Here is a 22569-nt window from a genome sequence, read left to right on the forward strand (position 1 = left end):
TTAAACTAATAAGTGACCAATAACCACGAACCCAAATTCTGAGTTATGCATGTACAGTATTCAAACAACACCTCAGCAGTGCCACAGGCTGATAGCTTCCATGCCACGCCGCATTGAGGCAGTAATTGCTGCAAAAGGGGCCCAAACCAAGTACTGAGTACATATGCATGCTTCTACTTTTCAGAGGTCCAATATTGTTCTATGTACAATCCTTGTTTTATTGATTGCATGTAATATTCTAATTTTCTGAGATTGTGGATTTGGGGTTTTCATGAGCTGTAAGCAATAATCATCACAATTATGACAAATCACGGCTTGAACTATCTTGCTTTGCATGTAATGAGTCTATCTCATATATTAGTTTCACCTTTTAAGTTGCATTACTGAAATAAATGAACTTTTGCACGATATTCAAATTTTTCGAGTTTCACCTGTATATTGTACATTCACATCAGTCCCTAACCCTCAAGGGGCGTAAATATTCCACGGTCAACTGTTAGTGGTATTATAACAAAGTGGAAGCAATTGGCAACAACAGCAAGTCATCCACAAAGTGGTAGGACAGAATAGGGTCAGCGCATGCTGAAGCACACAGTGCGCAGAAGTCGCCAACTGTCTGCAGAGGCAATAGCTAAAGACCTCCAAACTTTGTGTGGCCTTCATATTAGCACAACAACAGTGCATAGAGAGCTTCATGGAATGGGTTTCCATGGCCAAGCCTTACATCACCAAGTGCAATGCAAAGTGTCGGTTGCAGTGGTGTAAAGCACGCCACCACTGGGCTCTAGAGCAGTGGAGTTGTGTTCTCTGGAGTGACAAATCATGCTTCTCTGTCTGGCAATCCAATGGATGTGTCTAGATTTGGCTGTTGTCAGAACTGTACTTGTCTGACTGCATTGTGCCAAGTGTAAAGTTTGGTAGAGGGGGGATTATGGTGTGTGATTGTTTTTCAGGGGTTGGGCTTGGCCCCTTAGTTCCAGTGAAGGGAACTCTTAAGGCGTCAGCATATCAAGACATTTTGGACAATTTCTTGCTCCCAACTTTGTGGGAAGAGTTTGGGGATGGCCCCTTCCTGTTCCAACATGACTGTGCACCAGTGCACAAAGCAAGGTCCATATAGACATGGATGAGCAAGTTTGGGGTGGAGGAACTTGACTGGCCTGCACAGAGTCCTGACCTCAACCCGATAGAACACCTTTGGGATGAGTTAGAGCGGAGACTGCAAGCCAGGCCTTCCCGTCTGACATCAGTGCCTGACCTCACAAATGCGCTTCTAGAAGAATGGTCAACATTCCCATAGACATACTCCTAAACCTTGTGGACAGCCTACCCAGAAGAGTTGAAGCTGTTATAGCTGCAAAGGGTGGGCCAACTCAATATTGAACCCTACAGACTAAGACTAGGATGCCATTAAAGTTCATGTGCGTGTAAAGGCAAGCGTCCCAATACTTTTGGCAATATAGTGTATGTCAGTTAAAAAAAATTATATATATATATATATATATATATATATATCAAGAGAGAGTTTACTTTTAGACATATTCCTTAAATACCTATTTTCCTTAAAGCTCTTCTTACAATTTCCAGAATCACTTTACTGTAGAAATCTTGTCATTTGTGTTGACCTCTACCATATGGTGTGTCACATTCCATGCTTCTCTACCTGTTAGAAGTGTGCTAATCTGATGCACGTCCCGCAGTGCATTGTCTCACTAACTGTCTAATGTACATCAGCCTATTGACAGGAACAGGCTTAGTGATGCAGTTGAAAGCTTAAAATCAGTTTAGAAGTTTTACAGTTTAATTGGGTTAATGTGTATTGTATGTCATCACTGGATTTTATTTTCAGTGTTGTCACTGATTCTTTATTCATTGTAATTGTAGATCATCTGCTCAAACCAACACATTTAAAAAGTGTATAACAAGCCAGAAAAACACTGCTATCCAGGGCTCCATTAGAGGGTTTTACCCTCACTTCCTGTACACTTGACACTGGTTTCAACAGACATGGGGGATGATTTACTAAAGGCAAATAGATTGGGAACTAAGCAAGTGCAGTTGTTCCAAACTGAGTATATGAGGGAAGCTATTCTGACTTCCATCGTCCTATCCTGTGCAAGCAAAAATGCAATTTTTTAAAAAATCTCCTTACAGGTGATTGGGTATTCTTTGTAAGTTGAAGCTTCACCTCATTTACTAAGCTCTGGAGCAACTGCACTTGCAGAGTGCACAGTCTATTTGCCTTTAGTAAATCAAACCCAAGGAGTGAGTGGAAATCTATAGCAGCAAATACAGTAATATATCCCCTACTGCTTTGTTATCCAACAAATCATCCCTTATATTGTGAAAAGCAGCCATGATTAAGAAGGAACTACACACTACTCAACCACTACCCCCCCCCCACACACACACAAAAAAAAACCCCTAACACTTATCCAGTTATGAAAAAGAAAACTTACTAGATCATGGAGTCCAGACATTTTTTTGAGTTAAACGCCCTCCTTTGCCCCTCTTCTTCAGTGCCACCATCTTTAATTGGCATCCATCTACACAATACTTTGTGCCATGTGTGCATGTCACAAATGACTCCTGGGATGGCTACGTTACACAATGTATGTTCAGACCAACCACTGGTTGTTTGGACATTCATCCAAAAACACCAAATGTTTAGGGCATTCCGTGACGACAAACATGACAGCTGTCAATGGCTGCTAAGGAATTAGGGGGTGCTTGCGGTCACCACGTCCTTACCAACAACTGACACCACTAGGCTAATTCACTTACATGGCTAGGAACCCCTGGCCACAGAAGCAAATAGGCAGGGAATATATTGGGTTACATCATTGCATTAATATGGTTAAATACAGTTCTCAATGGCTGCTAAGGAAGAAGTGGGCGGCACAGTGGCTAAATGGTTAGCACTTCTGCCTGGCAGTACTAGGGTCGCTGGTTCGTATCAAAGCCACGGCTCCACCTGCCTGGAGTTTGCATGTTCTCCCTGTGCCTGCGTGAGTTTCCTGCAGGTACTCTGGTTTCCTCCCACACTCCAAAGACATGCTGGTAGGTTCATTGGATCCTCTCTAAATTGGCCCTAGTATGTGTATGTATGAATGTAAGTTAGGGACCTTAGATTGTACACCCCTTGAGGGTTAGGGACTGATGTGAATATTCAATATATATGTAAAGTGCTGCGTAAATTGAGGGCGCTATATAAGTACCTGAAATAAATAAATAAGTGGGTGCTTGCACCTGCAGCATCCCTACCAACCACTAACATCACCCTGGCTGGGGGTGAGGAATGGAGCATTACATCATTACTTAATAATGACCACATGGCCATATTGTGGCAATAACAAGAACTTGTCAAACAAGTGCCTTTTCTTTTTTGTGAATGAATAGGGGTACTATGTACCTCCATACTCATTATTATTAAAGGGGGCTTCCAGATTCTAACAAGCCCCCCCTACCTGCAGATGCCCACAACATGGGAACACAATGCTGTCAGCAAGGCACCTTTCCATGGTGGGGGCATATGTTCTGGAATGGTTCAGGAGTGGGGGCGAGCATGCTTGTTCCCCCCGCTACCGTTCCTGGCCAGGCAGGCTGCATACTCAAATAAAGGGTCTGGATTTTTAGAGGGATCTTGCACATTTTTTTTTTGTGTGTGGAGTCCCCCAGTTTAACCCCTTGGTACTGACGTCACACAAATATGCGGCCTCACAGAACTGAGCTTTTTCCATGAGGCTACATATTTGCATATCTGTCTTTGTGTTTGGACCATGCCACACAGCACGCTCCCAGCACAAAGACCAGGGTGTCACCGAGAGCCCCGGGTCCCATACTAATGATTGGGAGCCGTAATTCCTGATTCTGGGTCACCTGATCGCTGTGAAAGCCTCTGACTGGCTATCACAGTGATCAGTCACTGTGAAGCCCACCCCCATGATTTCTCTCTCCCTGAATGGAGGAGAGAGAGATACATTGTATCTCTCTCTCCTTGCAGAGATAAAAAAAACAGTGTGTAAAAAAGAAAGATACATACTGTAAATATTAAAAAAGAAAAGACAAAAATAAAGAAAAAATACCTAGATCAAGTCTTGATCTAGGTCAGTGCCAGGGTTAGTGTTTGGGTCAAAGATCAGGATTTTTTTTTAAATTAGTATCAGTGTCAGTTAGTGTCAGTGTTTTAGGTAGGACAAAAAAAAAGCAAAATGTGCACTATTGTTTCTGGGCTGTACTATGGGTACAAACAACAAATAACATACACATATGTGGTATCACTGCCATAGTCAGAAGCTGGATTTGTTTTACCCCTAGATGTGAAGGTGTTACATTGCTGACTTCTTTCGTTGCAAGCTTCTTTCAAAAAATATATTGGCAGGTCTGATGGGATCACCACAATGCCAGAGCACCAGTCTCCGTGCATCGCACTGTGTACTTTTTTTAAAAAACAAACTTTATTGAAATGTCACACAGACATTTCATTAAGAAGATCAATTGGCTGCTGTGCAGTGCAAAGTTGGTGGATTGCCTCACACTGCACTATGCATGCAGTGCTTCCTTGCAGCACACACCACCCAAACACCACTGCAATGCAGTGGTGTGAACCAGGCACATGGGGAAGATTTAATAACACTGGCGCACTCAGAATCTGGTGCAGCTATGCATGGTAGCCAATCAGCTTTTAATTTCAGCTTGTTTATGTAAGCTTTGGCAATAAAAATCTGGAAGCTGATTGGTTTCTATACAGAGTTGCATTAGATTTTGCATCATGGACTTCTAGTAAATAACTCCCATAGAGACAGGGCATTTTGCCTTGGTTTGCAGTGGGACTGCGCTGAAATGACCACCCATCAACTGTGCTTCTACCTGGGAAAACAAACAATCCCACTTTGGTTATTCTTGAGGATGAGCTAAGGTTTGGGTTAAGCTGAGTTTGGACTGAACCCATGGCAAACTGTCACATGACAGCAGACCGTAGTCCCAAATCGGCTGCAGCCATGGAATTACCCATTCTGCAACTATGAATTTCAAAGAACAGAGACAAGCTAAGGCTTGGGTCAAACCTGTTGGAAACTGTCATATAACAGCGTGCCACTGTCCCAAGCAGCTGAGGCTATTGAGTTCCTGGCCCAGAAGCTACACATAACAAAGGGGCGGGGATGCCTGTGACTTCATTGACCCAATACGGCCACATAGACATATTCGGTCAATGGCATAGTTCACTTATGACCACGTGGTCATATTAGGTTGCTGTTCCTGTACAGCAGGGCTCAGAAAGGAAAATGAAGAAGCAGCACACGGAACCGATTAGTATTGGTTCTAAAAAGGAACATATTGATGAGGAAAAAGCAGTGTGACAAAGAAGTTAACTCATCACTGTGCTGCTCCTCCCTTTCTATCCAGCCACAGGCTTTGGGTGGGGGGACGTGGGGAATGGCGTGTACATGACGGCCAGGGCTCAGATAAGGTGGCTTGAACAATGCTAGCTGTCATTCAGTGGGAAGGCTGAGGACATCTAGTGGAGAAAAAAAAAACTAAGGGGCAGCTCTAGAAGAAGGTGAGTATAGAAGCTGAGGTGACTTTTTATTTTGACTGGATTTCTGCTGGTATTTTTTGGCTGGATATCTGCTATAATTCTTGCTATGGCCTTAGCCTGTTTGTAAAAGAGGAACTTTAGCCTTTCTGCCAAGCTTCCTCCTATACACCTTCTGCTGCACAGCTATCCAGGTTTTTTTTCTCCTCCTTTTGATTGTTCACCTTTTTATCAAAATTGAATTCTTCACAGCCCGTCTTCTGTCATTTGCCTAGGTGAATGATGTCAGCGCCCCCTACTGCCTCTCGGGATATGTGACATGGATATCCTGAGAGGGGACAGGAGCATACATTCACTAAAACAGGAGGGGGCAGGACTAGTGGAGTGCCAGTGACTCACAATGACGTCCTGGAAGAAGATGGCGACGCGGGACCTGAGTGCCGGCTACATAGAAGGGGATCTTAGCAGTACAACGCTGGATCCACTGGGTGGGTGAGTATCCTACCCTTCCTAGGCAGGGAAAAAAAATTAGGAGGGTAGGGTAAAGTTCACCTTTAATAATCTAAAGCAGTGGTCTCCAAACTGTGGCCCAAGGGCAAGATGTGGCCCTTTGCTTGCCTGTACTGTATCTGGCCCATGGGGCACTATCCCTCCAAAAGACTTCATTGATGGATGGCTATTCCTACCACTAACACTTTTGATTGGGCACTATTCCTACCACCGATACCAACAATGGGGCACTATTTCTCAAACTGACACCAATAATGAGCCACTATTCCTCGCACTGACACCATTGATTGGGCCCTATTCCTCCATATGATACCAATGATGGGTCACTATTCTTCTTACTGATACCAACAATGGGGCACTGTTCTTCCAACTGACCCTAATGATGAGGCACTATTCTTCCAACTGACACCAATGACGAGGTACCATTCCTCCCACTGATACCAATATTGAAGCACTATTTTTCCCACTAACAACAATGATGGGGTACTATTCCTCTAACTGACACCATTGATGGGGCACCATTCCTCCCACTGATGCCAACAATGGGGCACAATTCCTCCCATTAAAAGCAAGCATGGTTTACTCCCACTGGCCACAGTCTGCCCCCCAAAGCCGGAATACTGGCCCTTTGCTAAGAAAGTTTGGAGACCCCTGATGTAAAGAAAACTATCAGTCTTCTTTATTTTTAAATATGTGCACTATTTACAAATATTCTCACATATACAATCACATTTTTCCACCAAATAAAAAAAATGATACATTTTTGTGCGTTCACATTTCTTTTCTTCTTAGTACTTCAACTTGGAGTTCTGAGTTCAGTTGGCACCTGCATGGAGTTGGTGTGTTCGCATGGAGTTGGTGTGTTCGCTAGGAATTGGTGTGTTCTTCCCATATCACAGTATCACAATAAATTGACTTTCACCAAAAATTAGCTTCTGCATTACATGAAGCTCTCGGGGTGTAGTACAGACATTAGAGCGTTAGCTCCTTTGCATGCCATTAATGGTCCTATTCACTACATAAAGCCCTGCTGAATAGGTTGGCACTATATAAATGAATGCAATAAATAATGTTATTCAGAGATGCCGTCACTCTAATTATGCAAATGAATTCCTCAGCCCTAGTTCGTTAGATTACTAGAAACAATTGCAACTGTTCCTCCTGTGTCCTTTGCATCTAATTGTTTGAGTGAAACGCTATCTGCTTGCCCGCGGATGTTTTTTCCTGGTTATTTAGTTAACCTTCCTTCAGCTGGAGAGATGCAAGAAGGGCAACAATTGAAAGGAATGATGGAAATTCTTCCAGGCAGGTTGAGCGCGGCACGGAGAGGAACACGGCAGTAACATGTGCAGATTACTGACAATTCGAGCATCTGTCTAATGAAGCTCTGTGAGGCTATTTTGATACATTTAGACTCTAATACAGGGGAACAAGACATGAACTGCCTTCCATAAAAAGTGCGAATGTATCTGCAGGCGAAGGAACGGAAATAAAAAAAAGTATTTAGTGATAGTTTGCAACTCTTGTCTAGAACATTGTAAGTTTGTGCTTAGCGTGAGTTTTGAGAAACGCAAGCTAGGCCACTTGAGACGGCGGTCCACTCCTTATGTATGGCATGAAACCAATAATGGCATACATGGGCATTCTCCATTATAAGGAAAGTAGAACATTTTTCAGGGGGGGGTAAAAATATTGAAGTTTTGCAAAGATGACCTAAATGTTCTATAGTTGTTAGAAAAAAACTTTCATAAGAGAAATATAGAACGTGCATTTTTGACTTCTTAATCTGCAAATGCTGTTTTCCTGGCTGTCCCTTCTGCTTCAGCACTTTAAATCCTAATTTAGTTTATATAAAAAAAAAAATTAAATCAGCACAAGGGACATTGCTTAGGCTTCATTCACACATGTGGCCAGGGGGCCGTAAAACCAGGAGGTTGAGCCTCAGATTATTGTCCCCTGACCACCCAAGTGAACACTGCAATGCAGCCACTCACTGCTGTATACAAGAAAAACGTGAACCAGCACAAAACAAAAATGCAAAAGCCTCACCGGCCTACCCAAGTGCAGGCTCTCCCCGCTTCAGACCATCCTGAACTCAGCGGCTAGACTCATCCACCTCACCAACTGCTCCACCTCTGCCACCCCCCTCTGCCTATCCCCCCACTGGCTCCCCATTGCCCAACGCATCAAATTCAAACTACTCACTCTGACCTACAAAGCCATTCACAACACTGCCCCTAACTACCTCACCAACCTGATTCCCAGGTACCACCCTACCCGTACCCTTCGCTCTTCACAGGACCTCCTTCTATCTTGCTCCCTGGTCTCCTCCTCCCACGCACGACTGCAAGACTTCTCCAGGTCCTCCCCCATCCTCTGGAGTTCACTACCCTAATCCATCAGACTGTCACCTTCCCTCCTCACCTTCAGGCGCTCCCTGAAAACCCACCTCTTCAGGGAAGCCTACCCCACCCTCACCTAACAGCCGTTCTCCTTCATTCCTCCTACCACTCCATCCCCCACAGCCACTTCCTCCTGTACCACTACCCCCTCCCTTCTAGATTGTAAGCTCGAAAGAGTAGGGCCCTCTAACCCCTCGTGTGCTGTTTGTTGTTGCTGTACTGTTTCATGTATTGTCCCCCCCCTCTATTGTACAGCACTGAGCAAATCCTTTGGCGCTATATAAACTCGATGTAATAATAATAATAATAATAATAATGTTGGTGTCAGTGGGCATGGTCACCGCCAAATGTGACCAATGCAGGTCAATGGGGCTGTGCTACAACTGCATCGACAACCACGTGCAAAACACACAACTGTGGTATAGTAGTGTGGCATAAGTCTTCCTTACCGCCTGTCAGATACCCTTCTAAAGTGATCCGCCACAGACCACCACACTGGTGTCAATGAGTCCTTACTATCAATCAATGTGTCCCTTGTGCTGCTGGCTTCTGCTTTAATTAAAATCTTCCTCCTCCAATCCCTCTCCTTCCCCCGCCAGCATAATCTTCCAGTGCAGCAGGGATCAATGGAGCCTAGGGATCTGTCATATGCACTCATCAAGTGTGCCGACTTGCCTGCCCTTTCTGCCTCCTCCATTCATAGATCCTTTTTTATTCATAGAAGCTGTAGTACAGTCTCTATGAATAAAGTACAGGTCAGAAAGGGCAGGCATAGTCAGCACTCCTATTGAGTGGGTATACATCTACATGCATTGAGTAATGCAGAAAGTTTAGGGTTTATGTGATACCTTCTGTTGGCTAACTTAAAGTGATATTAAAGGTGATTGTTTTTTGTTCTAAAAATAGCAAACTTGTCATACTTACCTGCTCTGTGCAGTGGTTTTGCACACAACTGGCCCCTCCTTCTTGCCAAGCTGCTTGGTATGGGGGCACCGAAGCAGGCTCACTCTCGAGCCACTGCTCTGCGTGTTCATTCACACAGAGTTTTGTCTCAGCTCCACCCCCTCTCTCTCCTCATTGGCTCATTGGCTGTGATTGATAGCAGTGGGAGCCAATGGCCAATGAGGAGGGAGAGTCCCCAGAGTACGCCCTGTTCCAGTTAACGTGATCTGGTTCCCCTGTGTCAGTGAATGATGGCGACTTCAGGGGAGAGGAGGGAGTGCCGACAATGGATGGAAAATAGGAGCTTCTGGGTGATGTCAGCACTCCCAGAATTCCCAGGTGTTGTGGAGTGCTCCCTCCTCTCCCCTGGAGTTGTCACTCCCTGGCACAGGGGACTCCCTGACTGGAGCAGACTGAGAATTGGTAAGATAACTTAAAGGGATGCTAAACAATATCCTTATGCTCCAAAAATAATCCATATACATCTACTAGTTAGTGGCTCTCTAATCTGTTTTTCATGTAATTGTTTCTAACTAGATTTTCTGTTTCCTTGTAATGTGCTCCTGAACCTCTCCTTTTCCCCTTCACTTCTATTTGCTTGGACATTCCTATATACAGTAGGACGATAGAGAATGTGGCCACTCTTTAACATGAAGTCAGATCACAACAGCAAAAAAGAGAAGAGATTTGGTGGAGGCTGACAGCAATAGAAGGGACTTTTTTGAGTTAAGAATACATACTTAGAACTGTTTTTTAACCAGACTTTAGTGTCATTTTAATCTACCTTAGGCCTCAGGGCAAAAAAAAAAATCTGCTTTTAGCCTGGGTTTACACTATACGGTGCGGGACACCGCATGTAATTCACACAGGAATTGCACTACACTTTGTATGGTTCAAATCACATTGCATTTGCACCAAAGAGGTGCAGGACCCTTTCTTAAATCTGCACCTGAATCACATCGCGTTTTGCTATCTGTTTGGGGTGTCATTAATTTGTCATTGACACCCGCACCAGACTGCGTGAATGAGATATGATTGCAATGCGGTGCCAGAAACGCACAGGATTCGCAGTGTTTCCCGCACCGCATTGGTGTCAACTGGCTCTTAAGGATTTTGATGTGTTTTCTAAAATGCCCCTCTATGTTAGTGTACACGTGAAACTTGAAAAATTAGAATATCGTGCAAAAGTTCATTTATTTCAGTAATGCAACTTAAAAGGTGAATCTAATATATGAGATAGACTCATTACATGCAAAGCAAGATAGTTCAAGCCGTGATTTGTCATAATTGTGATGATTATGGCTTACAGCTCATGAAAACCCCAAATCCACAATCTCAGAAAATGAGAATATTGTGAAAAGGTGCAATATTCTCGGCTCAAAGTGTCCCACTCTAATCAGCTAATTAAGCCATAACACATGCAAAGGGTTCCTGAGCCTTTACATGGTCTCTCAGTCTGGTTCAGAAGGAATCACAATCATGGGAAAGACCGCTGACCTGACAGTTGTGCGGAAAACCATCATTGACACCCTCCATAAGGAGGGAAAGCCTCAAAAGGTAATTGCAAAAGAAGTTGGATGTTCCCAAAGTGCTGTATCAAAGCACATTAATAGAAAGTTATGTGGAAGGGAAAAGCGTGGAAGAAAAAGGTGCACAAGCAGCAGGGATGACCGCAGCCTGGAGAGGATTGTCAGGAAAAGGCCATCCAAAAGTGTTGGGGACTTTCACAAGGAGTGGACTGAGGCTGGAGTCAGTGCATCAAGAGCCACCACACATACACCACACATACACGGATTCTGGACATGGTCTTCATATGTCGTATTCCTCTTGTCAAGCCTCTCTTGAACAACAAACAACGTCAGATGCGTCTTACCTGGGCTAAAGAAAAACAGACCTGGTCTGTTGCTCAGTGGTCCAAAGTCCTCTTTTCTGATGAGAGCAACTTTTGCATCTCATTTGGAAACCAAGGACCCCGAGTATGGAGGAAGAATGGAGAGGCACACACTGCAAGATGCTTGAAGTCCAGTGTGAAGTTTCCACAGTCTGTGTTGATTTGGGGAGCCATGTCATCTGCTGGTGTTGGTCCACTGTGCTTCATTAAGTCCAGGGTCAATGCAGCCGTCTACCAGGAGATTTTGGAGCACTTCATGCTTCCTTCCGCAGACAAGCTTTATGGGGATGCTGACTTCATTTTCCAGCAGGACTTGGCACCTGCCCACACTGCCAAAAGCACCAAAACCTGGTTCAATGACCGTGGGAATACTGTGCTTGATTGGCCAGCAAACTCGCCTGACCTGAACCCCATAGAGAATCTATGGGGCATTGCCAAGAGAAAGATGAGAGACATGAGACCAATGAGACCACTATTCCTCCCACTGAGACCAATGATAGGACACTATTCCTCCCACTGATACCAATGATGGGGCACTATTCCTCCCACTGATACCAATGATGGGACATTACTCTTCCTTCTACTGACCACCAACACCGAGGCCATCTGTATTCTCACTGATGCTGGGCCTGGGACATTTTCTACCCCAGCTGGCCACCATCCAACCCCCCCATTGTTTGAAAAGTTTGGAGACCCCTGGTTTAGAGGATAAAAAAAAAAAAAACCATCATCAGTGCATTCAGGAGAGGAGCATTTGAGCACAGAAAGCTCTTTATGCACCTGAACTCCTGTAAAAGCACCTAAATGCCAGGTGAGTTTAGCGCTTGAGAGTTAATTAATTTCAGCGGCCAGAATAAATCAATATTCTGGCCAATGGAATGAACAATTGGCTAAATTCTTAACACTCCTAAATTAGTTTGCAAAACTCAGCTTTAGGCTCATTTTTTCAGCTGCTTTTTTCCAGCCAGGAGAAAAGGCGTTCAGTGAAGCTGAGCAAGTGCCCAGTGTACATGAGGCCTTAGTATCTACTTGATATGTATGACATAGAGAGCTGCCTGAATAAAAGCCACCATAGTAAGCACTTTTCTATATGTATCTGCACTTGTGGTTTAAATCTATTTTTGAATGCTATCCTTGTATTAACAGGTAAGCCAAACTAAAGAAGGTGTCTTAAATAAAACCAAGATAGCGGACAAAGGCAAGAAATTAAGGTAATGTGTAAGCCCCATAAATTATTTTGTCACCAATTAAAGTGCATTTCTGTCTTTGAAGTCAAATTTGAGAAATTCTAATGATATGTTTATTATGTGTTCCCATTCACACAACATGCCTGTAAAGGGGACTTTGCAATCAGCTAAATATTGGCATCAAAACACCCTGTCCCACTCTTCTCCCTGCCAGAACAGTGACCCTGCTATTGAGGTTGTAGCCTCCACTATACTTTGCCCCACTTCTTGCCAGAGGCCTCTGCACGACATTCTCTGTCATTGACCTTTATATCCCCAAAGGAAGGAATTTCCACACATAAATAAAATTGCTGAACTTTACTGGTGGCACTTGGAAAACGTAAACAGTCACTTCACAGTACATTATCAATCACATATAGCGAACAGTCTGCAGTAGTCACTTGTGAAAGCATTGTGCAGCCATTAAAGTAAGCCATCTTTCCTCTAATAGTTTCTCGCTACCTGGTGTCTTTAGTGCTCACTGGATAAGATCTCTTCAGTCACTTCCTTGATAGGTTCACCACTCCCGGGATCCCCCAGGGGGAGAGCTTCACTCAGGGAACTCTTGGCCAGGCCTAAATGCCCTTTTGCAACTCACCTTAGCCCACACTTCCATAAGAGTCAGGAAGTCCACAGTCAGCTCTCCTGGGTGCAGGTCTACCTCTCCACAGCCTGCAGCCCTATCCAGGGCCTCCACTTGCTGGCTACATCCACATAGGTGTGGGGTGTTTGACTCCCATGCCCTAACTGCACAAGGGCTCCTCCCAACCTGGCTTATATGGGTCCTGACTCACCCATGACTTCATTACAGAAGTGCTCCTAAATAAGGGGTGTAGTACCTGATGACACTGCCTTTTTTAACCAGGCACTCTTCTGGAACAGAGCCACCTAGTGACAGACTAGCTAACTGCAACTGCCTACACCGAAAAAGAATAAAAAAATACAAATTGTTTCCATTTCTCTTTGGAGCAGGTTTATACATAGCACTTTATAGACAGCTTGAATTGTTCAGAATAACTTGCTGAGTGATACACTATGGGGACATTGTGGGATAATTTTTTTAAAAAGTGCATTACCAACCCAGGTCCAGAAATGTTTTCGATATTCGGGAGTCAATAATCCAAAGTTTCACTACTGATATTCAACAGTCAACAGCGCAATGTTTTAGATATATCAATATTATTTAACATGATTACTCTCAAATGATCCCCCCCAGTTGACGCAACATCTTCCCACTAATCCATACTGGGTCCTCCTCCCATTCATGGGTCACTAGGCATATGACTGACCACCACCCATTTGCTGTTCATCTGTTTGGTAGGCTAGCCAATTAGTTTGGTGGCTGACAACCCCTCATGCTACTAACCAGAGTCTTTTTATGTTTATCTGCATTATGTTACTGGTCAAATGCTGCTACCATCATTATTGTGATCTTCCATCCTCTGGAACTCCCTACCCCAGTATGTCTGGTTAGCTCCTACCCTGTCTGCCTTTAGGCAAGCCTTGAAAACTCGTTTATTCAGGGAAGCCTTCCCCTCCTCCACCAAAAAACTGTACTTGGGTCACCTCCATCACTTTATCCCCTGCAGCTATTACATTTTGTACCATCTCCCCCTCTCTTTAGATTGTATGCTCTATGAGCAGGACCCTTCTTTTCCTTCAGTATTGATATGTACTGTGATTGTATTGTCTCCCTTATTTTTATTTATTGTAAAGCACTGCACAAACTGTTGGCACTATATAAATCCTGTATAATAATAATTTCAATATTAAAGTGGTTGTAAAGCCTTAAGGTTTTTTTTTACCTTAATGCATTCTATGCATTAAGGTAAAAAACCTTCTGTGTCTGGGACCCCCCCCCCAAGCCCCCCTTATACTTACCTGAGCCCCATCATACTTCAGTGCTGTGCATGAGAGCAGAGGCTCTCTTGACTCTGTTCCTTCCCATTGGGCAGATCATTAGCTGCTGTCAATCAAACTCTGTGACCAGGGAGCTGAGGGTGGGGCTGTGCTCCGCTGTCTATGGACGCAGGCAGCAGGGCAGGGAGCGAGCCCACAGCCCTCCATAAAAAGCGGCTTCCTATGGGGGCACTGGCTGAAGAGGAGGATCCAGGAGCATCGCAGGGGACCCATGAAAAGGAGGATTGGGGCTGCTCTATGTAAAAACCATTACACAGAGCAGGCAAGTATAACATGTATATTATTTTAATAAAAAAATTAAAACAAAGCTTTAGAGCCACTTCATTAATAATAATAATTATAATAATAATAATAAAAAAATATAAATGTGCATTAACATACAATATACCACCCAAGCCTTGAGATCTGTAACCCTTTGTTAGGACAGACAGTGTGTACATCTAGTATGCATCTGACAATGAAGATCTGCCAGCACAGCACTATCAGGGTTAGGCTCCAGTAATACTTGTGCAACTTCAAAATCGTGCAGTTTTCATTGTGACTTTACAGTGTGATTTGATGTGACTTTGATACGACTTTGACCAAGGATGATTGTTTGTGCTGTACAATGTCATACACAAGTCACACACAAGTGTCATTCAGGTGGGACTTTCATGTGACTTTGGAGAGTTTACATTGATGTCTATGACCCTCAAGTCACATGAAAGTCAGACCAAAGTAGTGCAGGAACTACTTTCAGATCACTACGACTTGAAGTCGCACCTACACTATACTGCCAAATGTATTGGGAAACCCCTCTGAATCATTGGACTCAGGTGTTCCAATCACCTCCATGGCCACAGGTGTATAAAATCAAGCATCTAGACATGCAGACTGCTTCTACAAACATTTGTGAAAGGATGGGTCAGATAAGTCAATCTGTGACATTCCCGTGCTACTAAATATTCCAGAGTCAACTCTTAGTGGTATTATAACAGAGTGGAAGCAACTGGGAATTACAGCAACTCAGCCATGAAGTGGTAGGTCACGTAAAATGATAGAGCGGGGTCAACGCATGCTGAAGCACACAGTGCGCAGAAGTTGCCAACTGTCTGCAGAGACAATAGATAAACACCTCCTAACTTTATGTGGCCTTCAGATTAGCACAACAGTGTGTAGAGAGCTTCATGGAATGGATTTCCATGCCTGAGCAGCTGCATCCAAGTGCAATGCAATTCAAAGCGTCAGATGCAGTGGTGTAAAGCACGCCACCACTGGACTCTGGAGCAGTGGAGACATGTTCTCTGGAGTGACCACCCATGCTTCTTTGTCTGGCAATCCAATGGACTTGTTTTGGTTTGGAGGTTGCCAGGAGAACCGTACTTGCCTGACTGCATTGTGCCAAGTGTAACGTTTGGTGGAGGGGGGATTATGGTGTGGGGTTGTTTTTCAGGGGTTGGGCATGACCCCTTAATTCCAGTGAAGGGAACTCTTAAGGCGTCAGCACACCAAGACATTTTGGACAATTTCAACTTTGTGGGAACAGTTTGGGGATGGCCCCTTCCTGTCCCAACATGACTGCACACCAGTGCACTAAACAAGGTCCATAAAGACATGGATGAGCTAGTTTGGGGTGGAGGAACTTGACTGGTCTGTACAGAGTCCTGACCTCAACCTGATAGAACACCTTTGGGATGAATTAGAGTGGAGACTGCGAGCCAGGCCTTCTCATCCGACATCAGTGCCTGACCTCACAAATGTGCTTCTGGAAGAATGGTCAAACATTCCCATAGACACACTCTTTAACCTTGTGGACAGCCTTCCCAGAACTGTTGAAGCTGTTATAGCTGCAAAGGGCGGGGCCAACTCAATATTGAACCCTACGGACTAAGACTGGGATGCCATTAAAGTTCATGTGCATGTAATGGCAGGCCTCCCAATACTTTTGGCAATATAGTGTATATGAATGGTACTCATTAGGAAACATGGGGTGCAACTTGTTATGCGACTTTGGACCCAAAGTCGCATGACAAGTCGCACAAGTGTGAATGGGCTTTTAATTACAACCCACAACATTCTCCTTAACACTACATAAAAAAGGGAAAGCTAAGTAACATGTCATAGTATTTTTTATCAAATAAAGAAGTAAGCAGCACATTGTAAACATTTGTTTAAAGTTATGCTATGTGAATTGAATATGTAACAAATACAAAGTAGGTGTTATCCCAATTTGGCTGCCAAGGTGGAAATACATGTTAAGCTTTTATTGGAAGAGTGCGGACTTTCTGCATCTGGTTATCAGTGACCAGTGTTATCATTTGGAGCTCTTCCCATAGGATCACCTCCCTGCATTGGCTCTCTAATATACTGCCACCTAGTGTTTCTTGTATGGATTACAGCAAAGGTTTTCTCCTAATTCTTGTTTTATACAGTATGGTAGGTTTTCTTGCAGCAGAATATAGAACTATCTAGAAGAGAGTGAAATGATTGAAGTTAAAACAAATCATTGCATTGTGAAGTCATCAATATTTAAGTTTTTGTAAACAGCATGTGTTTTTAAGTTCTATCAGTTAATTATTGGACATAGCGATTGTAGCAAAAAATATTAAAGTTACAGGTAGTTCAATATAAATTACCAGTAAGCAGGGAGCATAACAATGAGAATATTATCTAATATTGTAAAATAATGGTTTCTTCCCCAAGAATGTAAGATTGGATATACAAGGTTCAGTACATAGCTAAGCTAGTCCCTTTGCAGTCTGTAGGTGTTTTGGTTATGTTACTGTGTCATTCTACAATCTCTATGGAGGGATTTACTAAAACTGGAGAGTGAAAAATCTGGCACAGCTCAGCTAAGAAACCAATCAGCTTCCAGGTTTTATTCTCAAAGCTTAATTGAACAAGCTGAAGTTAGAAGCTGATTGGCTACCATGCAGAGCTGTACCAGATTTTGTACTCTCCACTTTTAATAAATCAACCCCAGTATGTCTTGAAAGTCCAGTAATAGTCTGCAATGTGCCTAAAAACTTCAGTGTCAGTAACTCCCAACTCAATACAGTGGTGCAGAGTTCTAGGACAGGATTGGAGATTTTAAATAGAAATATACATATCCCAGTGGTTTCCAACTGCTGATTACTTAGCAGTGGCAGTATGAATATAAAAACTAGGGATTGACTGTATGCTCGTGTCGAGTTCGCCAAACCACAGGTCAGGTGCCATGCTTTGGCAAATCACAGTGTATGATAATGTCACAAGGGGTCAGGGTGACCCCACCTCCTTGTGACATCATAACACTATTTAAGAACTGTCAGCACAGCGCAGCTGTCAGATGGCCGAGAGCCAACGTTAAGAGCAAAGCATTTTTTTCTTTTTCCGGGTCGGCAGTGGTGGCGGGCATCGTGATTGATGTTAGATCTACTTTGGGGGAAGTTTTTTACTTTTGTTTTTAATAAAGGACTTGTCAAAGACTGTCTCCTGCTATTTTTCTACTACACTTTTTTTGTGAATGGGTAGTGGTACTCACATACGGGGGGGGGCTGGGATCTGGGGGCCCCCTTGCTAAAGGGGGCTTCCAGTTTCTGAAATGCCTCCCACCATCAGACCCCCTTAACCACTTACCACGGTTGTGAGGAAGAGGCTGTTGTCCCCATCAACATGCCCCAAAGCACCCCCCATGTTGGGGGCATGTGGTCTGGTATGGTTCAGGAGGAGGGGGTGCTCACGTGTCACCCCTTTTCCTGATCTGCTGGACTGCATGCTCAGATAAGGGTCTGGTATGGATTTTGGGGGGAACCCCATGCCATTTTTTTTTTTAATTTTGGCTTGGGGGTTCCCCTCAAAATCCATACCAGACCTGAAGGGCTTGGTATGGATGGGGGGGGGGGGAGGGAGAACGTTGCACGTTTTTTTTTTCTTTATTATTATTTTAATTGGCGGACAATGCCGGCAATTCTTTTTACATTCAGCTGTCAGCGGGGAACCCCACTGACAGCTGAAACAATAAAGAATGTGTTTAGTAGCTGTGCGGTATCTTACCACATACTAATATGCAGTAAGATACCACTTAGTGAATCGTCCCATCTGTTCAAAGTTCGAGGTTGAACTTTCATTATGTTCAAATGTTTGATTGTAAAATGAACAGGGGGGTGTTCGGCCCATCACTAATAAAAACTAAATGTGACTTATACATTGTTTCATTGTTTCACTCTATTCTTCATTTCTGTGATTATACCTTAAAGAGTAACTCCACTTTTGTTGAGAAATAAAATCATCCCCCTCTGGGTGATCTATGTACAATTACAGCTTTTTAACAAAATTGCTGCAGATTCCAACCTTTTGTTATTCTGGAGAAATAGCTGTTTGTTTGTCTGTGCCCATGTACAAAGTTAATGAAAATGGGAGTGATTATATAATTATCAATTAGCTTCTGCACCTGCAATGAGGAAAATGGCAGGGTCTGCATCCCTTTAGATGATGACTTCATTGTGAGTATCTCACCAAAACTGACATTATTGTTGCAGGGGATGCCCAAAAGCTGACTGGTATTGCAGTGCAGACTTCTGGGAAAATCAATAAGCCAATCACACAAGCAGGAAATGACATTTCTGGGGACGTCTGTGTGCAGAACACCTCCAGGTTGTCATATTGCATTGCATTTTACAGAAAATTATATAGCTGGAGATTGAAAAGGAAAGGTCATTTTTAATAACATTCAATTGAATTCAATATGACTTGTGTCGCAATTATATATGCCATATTATTTATTTATTTATTTTCTGCTAATTTGTTTCCCCCACAAAAGTGGAGTTAGCCTTTAATTAAATCAGCCCCAATGCTGGCAACAACAAATATATTAAAGCCCTCTTTGGGCTGTCTAACCCTTTGCTAGCCAGCTGCACTGCATGCCAAAAGGTTAGTGTAGCCATATTGCATTGTACAGAAAATTACACCGCTGCAGATTGAAAGGGAAAGGTCATTTTTAATAACATTCAATTACAATATGATTTGCAGTTGTATATGTTATATTAGTTTTTTCTTTTAATTGATATTTTTTCCCACAAAGAGTAAGGGCTCATGTACACTGCAGCTGATAAACTCACATTTAGGAGCTGTTCAGCGTTTTTTTCCGCAGCCCCTGAACTCTCCTTAATGTTTTCCTATGTGTCCATGTACACATCATCGTTTACAGTCGTTTACAGGCAGGTGAGTTTGCAGTCGTTTTTTCGAATGCAGAAAACTTGCGTTGAGCAGTAGATTTTATCAGCATTTCAAACGCAAAACTTGTGTAAATGCGTGTAAACGCGGCTAACCGTGTTTACAGGTGTTTGCGTTTGAAACATTTTTTTAAGGCCCCATGTGCACGGGACACTTCTGAACGACGGAAACTAACTGCTGGAAAACGTAGATTAAAAAACGTCTGTTTAGCCACGTTTGCATACCGCGTTTATGTGCATTTATGAGCATTTGCGTTTAGAAGCATTTTTTTTAGAAGGAGACCTTCCAAAATGCCAAGAAAGCACTGAAAAACAGTAAAAAATTAACTGACAACCACAAAGCTCTTATCTACAGTCAGCTTTGAGCTTGCAAAGGGCTTTCTTTTCCTGATCCCATTGGCTGAACAAGGTGCGGGGTGGGGTGGTGGTGGTGGTGAATAAGTCACCCTTTTCCTTCACCTTACATGGGCAAAGGGAAATGTTGCTTTAAGTTGGAGTCAACAAGATTCATCTGTGTCCCCATCATAGTCGGCAATGAGAAGAAGCTTACACCCAGCTGTTCCTCTTTGTTATTTTTCTACCTGTATAAAGAAGATGTGTAATCAGATTTGTTTCTCTTTTGAAACATCAAAATTGTTTCTTCACTTCTAATTTGGTTGAGTTAGAAAAGCTCTTAAAAGTTAAAAGAAAAAAGAAGTGTAGAACCCTCCTCATTAGGTTTCTAGGCAAATGTTGTTCTTTTTTGCTCCTCTGTAGTCAGTAGAGCAGTTGTTGATTGCTTTTGTCTGTTCTGCGTCTCACTGACTGCGGGTTTGATTGGTTTCCCCTGTCTTTCAGAGGCTTATAGAGGGTTGAGTAAGGCAAATCACAGCCTAAAAATGTATTGTGCTCAAGCCAGTCTCTGGGGAGGTGTACCCAGAAGGTGGCTGGAGAGACATAGCAATAGTCTGAGATTTAGAGCAGCAGGGCCTTCTTATTCTCCCTGTTGGAGGAAATCCACCCATCTGGGTGGAGAGTGCTACCCCCATCTGCAGCAACTAACCAGAGTGCATCATTTTATTTACTGTGGTCCCAGCTGGAGCATAGCTGGGGGCCTTCTCCTGAGGATCCCTTTTTGGAAGCTAGTCAAGTGAACCCTCACTTGGGAACCTGGTCTGGAGAGTTCACTGAAGAGTGGATACTGGAAGGAGGCATCTTGTGACATTGAGTACTAACCTGAGTTCAGGGTTCACGTGACTGTGTGCTGTATCCCTTGGGTGGACAAGTAAAATTTCTGCCTCGGATGACGTCTAGAGAAGGGACTTAGTTCATGCCATCTGTACTTGGGCCTGCATAGAGACTGCACAAAGAGACTTAGCAAAGTGAATTACCCTCCTGCAAACAATAAGAGAATCTGGAGTATCTCCCCTCTCCCATCCCAAGTTATTCAGTAATAAAAATCCAAGAAAAACAACCCCTAGACCAGAGGTGTCAAACTCAATGTCATCATGGCCTGCATCAGCATTATGGTTGTATTTGTAAGACTAGATGTCCATAGCAGTGCTGCTGCCAGTTAGAAACTATGGGTGGAGCAGGGAAGCACAAATTGCAGAGTCTGGAGGAGGACCAGAAGAGTGCTAGAGTCTACTGCTGGAGTCTGTTGAATGCAGAGACAAGGGGAGGCAGAGACGAGGGAGTACTGTGGTTGCACAGATAGGTGCAGGCTCTGTAGGAGGAGTTCTGTCCTCTGCTTTGCTACTGACCGCTGAGACAGGAAGGGGGGGAGGGGCCGAAATTAGCCTCTCAGCAGCTTCATGGAGGAGCACAGGATCTGGTGTAGAGAACTGCTGAGACAAGGTGGGGACAGAGACAAGGGGGGCACTGCAGCTGCAGGAGAGGTGCAAGACCACATGAAATGGCCTGGTGGGCCGAATTTGGGCCACGGGCCATTTGCCCTAGACTGAGTACTGAGCCAGATTGAGTGAAATATTGCTTAATACCTGGCTGCCTATGCACTGATTCTAGGGAAGACCTGGTTGCTTATAGTGGCCCTTGGGGAGGATACAAAATTAAAAAACCTCAGGTAATCATAACTTCAAGTACACAGGGGCCCAGGTAATGAAAGGGTTTCAGAAATAACAATCACATTGACTAAAGTGTTTTGGTTTTCTTATACAGGCTAGGAGAAAAGGTTATTTAAAGTAATTTTACAACCTAAAAAAAGGTTATTTTTGTACAAAAGGCTCCAAAAATGTATCAAAAATGTTAAATTCTTAGCCGTAAGTATATTTTTTAACGTGACTAAAACAAATACATTTAATACATATTGCTCTTCATTTGAAATCCACTTTCAGTATACAAGAAGACAATGTACCTTGGGACTGATCTATCAAAGGTTGTATTTAACGGACACAAATAGAGTGCAGATTTGCATAATGTTTGCATAATGACTCAATTTCACAATATTAGATGCAATGACATAATATTTTTGATATCATAATGCTGGGTCATAAATTGACTCCGTGTCATTATGCTAACTAATGCAAATTGTGTCATTTTTGTTCTATATTTGTTTCCGAGCCGGGTTGTGCGATGAGATGACCCTCATCACAGAGGGCAGTAAGATAAAATACCTGAAATAAATGGTTTCATAAGACCACTAAGGGGTGAAAAAAGGATGAATTTTAGCCCGAAAAGAGTGCGTTCTTTTCATTTTCATAGAAGCTTGGTGTGCTATCAGTTAAATAGAGTTACTGATAATTATGATATACTTAGATCAGCTTATAATAGAGTGAAGGAAACTTTTAGTGACTGATAGGTTAAAATAAACATTGGCTCCCAGATTTAATACAAATTTGCAAGGCATTATCCGGTGCTTAATACTGGAGAGAAGTGCCTGCTTATACTTAAAGTGACACTAAATGAAATCCTTATTCTCCAAAAATAATCCATTCACATCCGCTACTTAAGG

At 43.2% G+C, this 22569-nt stretch overlaps 1 protein-coding gene across 1 annotated transcript in view; it reads left to right on the forward strand.

The window, feature by feature from the left end:
* ARHGAP15 (Rho GTPase activating protein 15) overlaps window positions 1–22569 on the forward strand; it is a 778695-nt gene that overhangs the window by 108359 nt on the left and 647767 nt on the right. Inside the window, exon 5 of the mRNA XM_089679020.1 lies at window positions 12428–12492. Within this exon, the coding sequence (XP_089535146.1) occupies window positions 12428–12492 (65 nt within the window). The remainder of the gene's footprint in view (window positions 1–12427; window positions 12493–22569) is intronic.

This window comes from Staurois parvus, unplaced genomic scaffold, assembly GCF_062004578.1.
Source record: "Staurois parvus isolate SC_StPar_1 unplaced genomic scaffold, SC_StPar_1.0 ptg000216l, whole genome shotgun sequence".
In the NCBI taxonomy this organism is placed as follows: Eukaryota; Metazoa; Chordata; class Amphibia; order Anura; family Ranidae; genus Staurois; species Staurois parvus.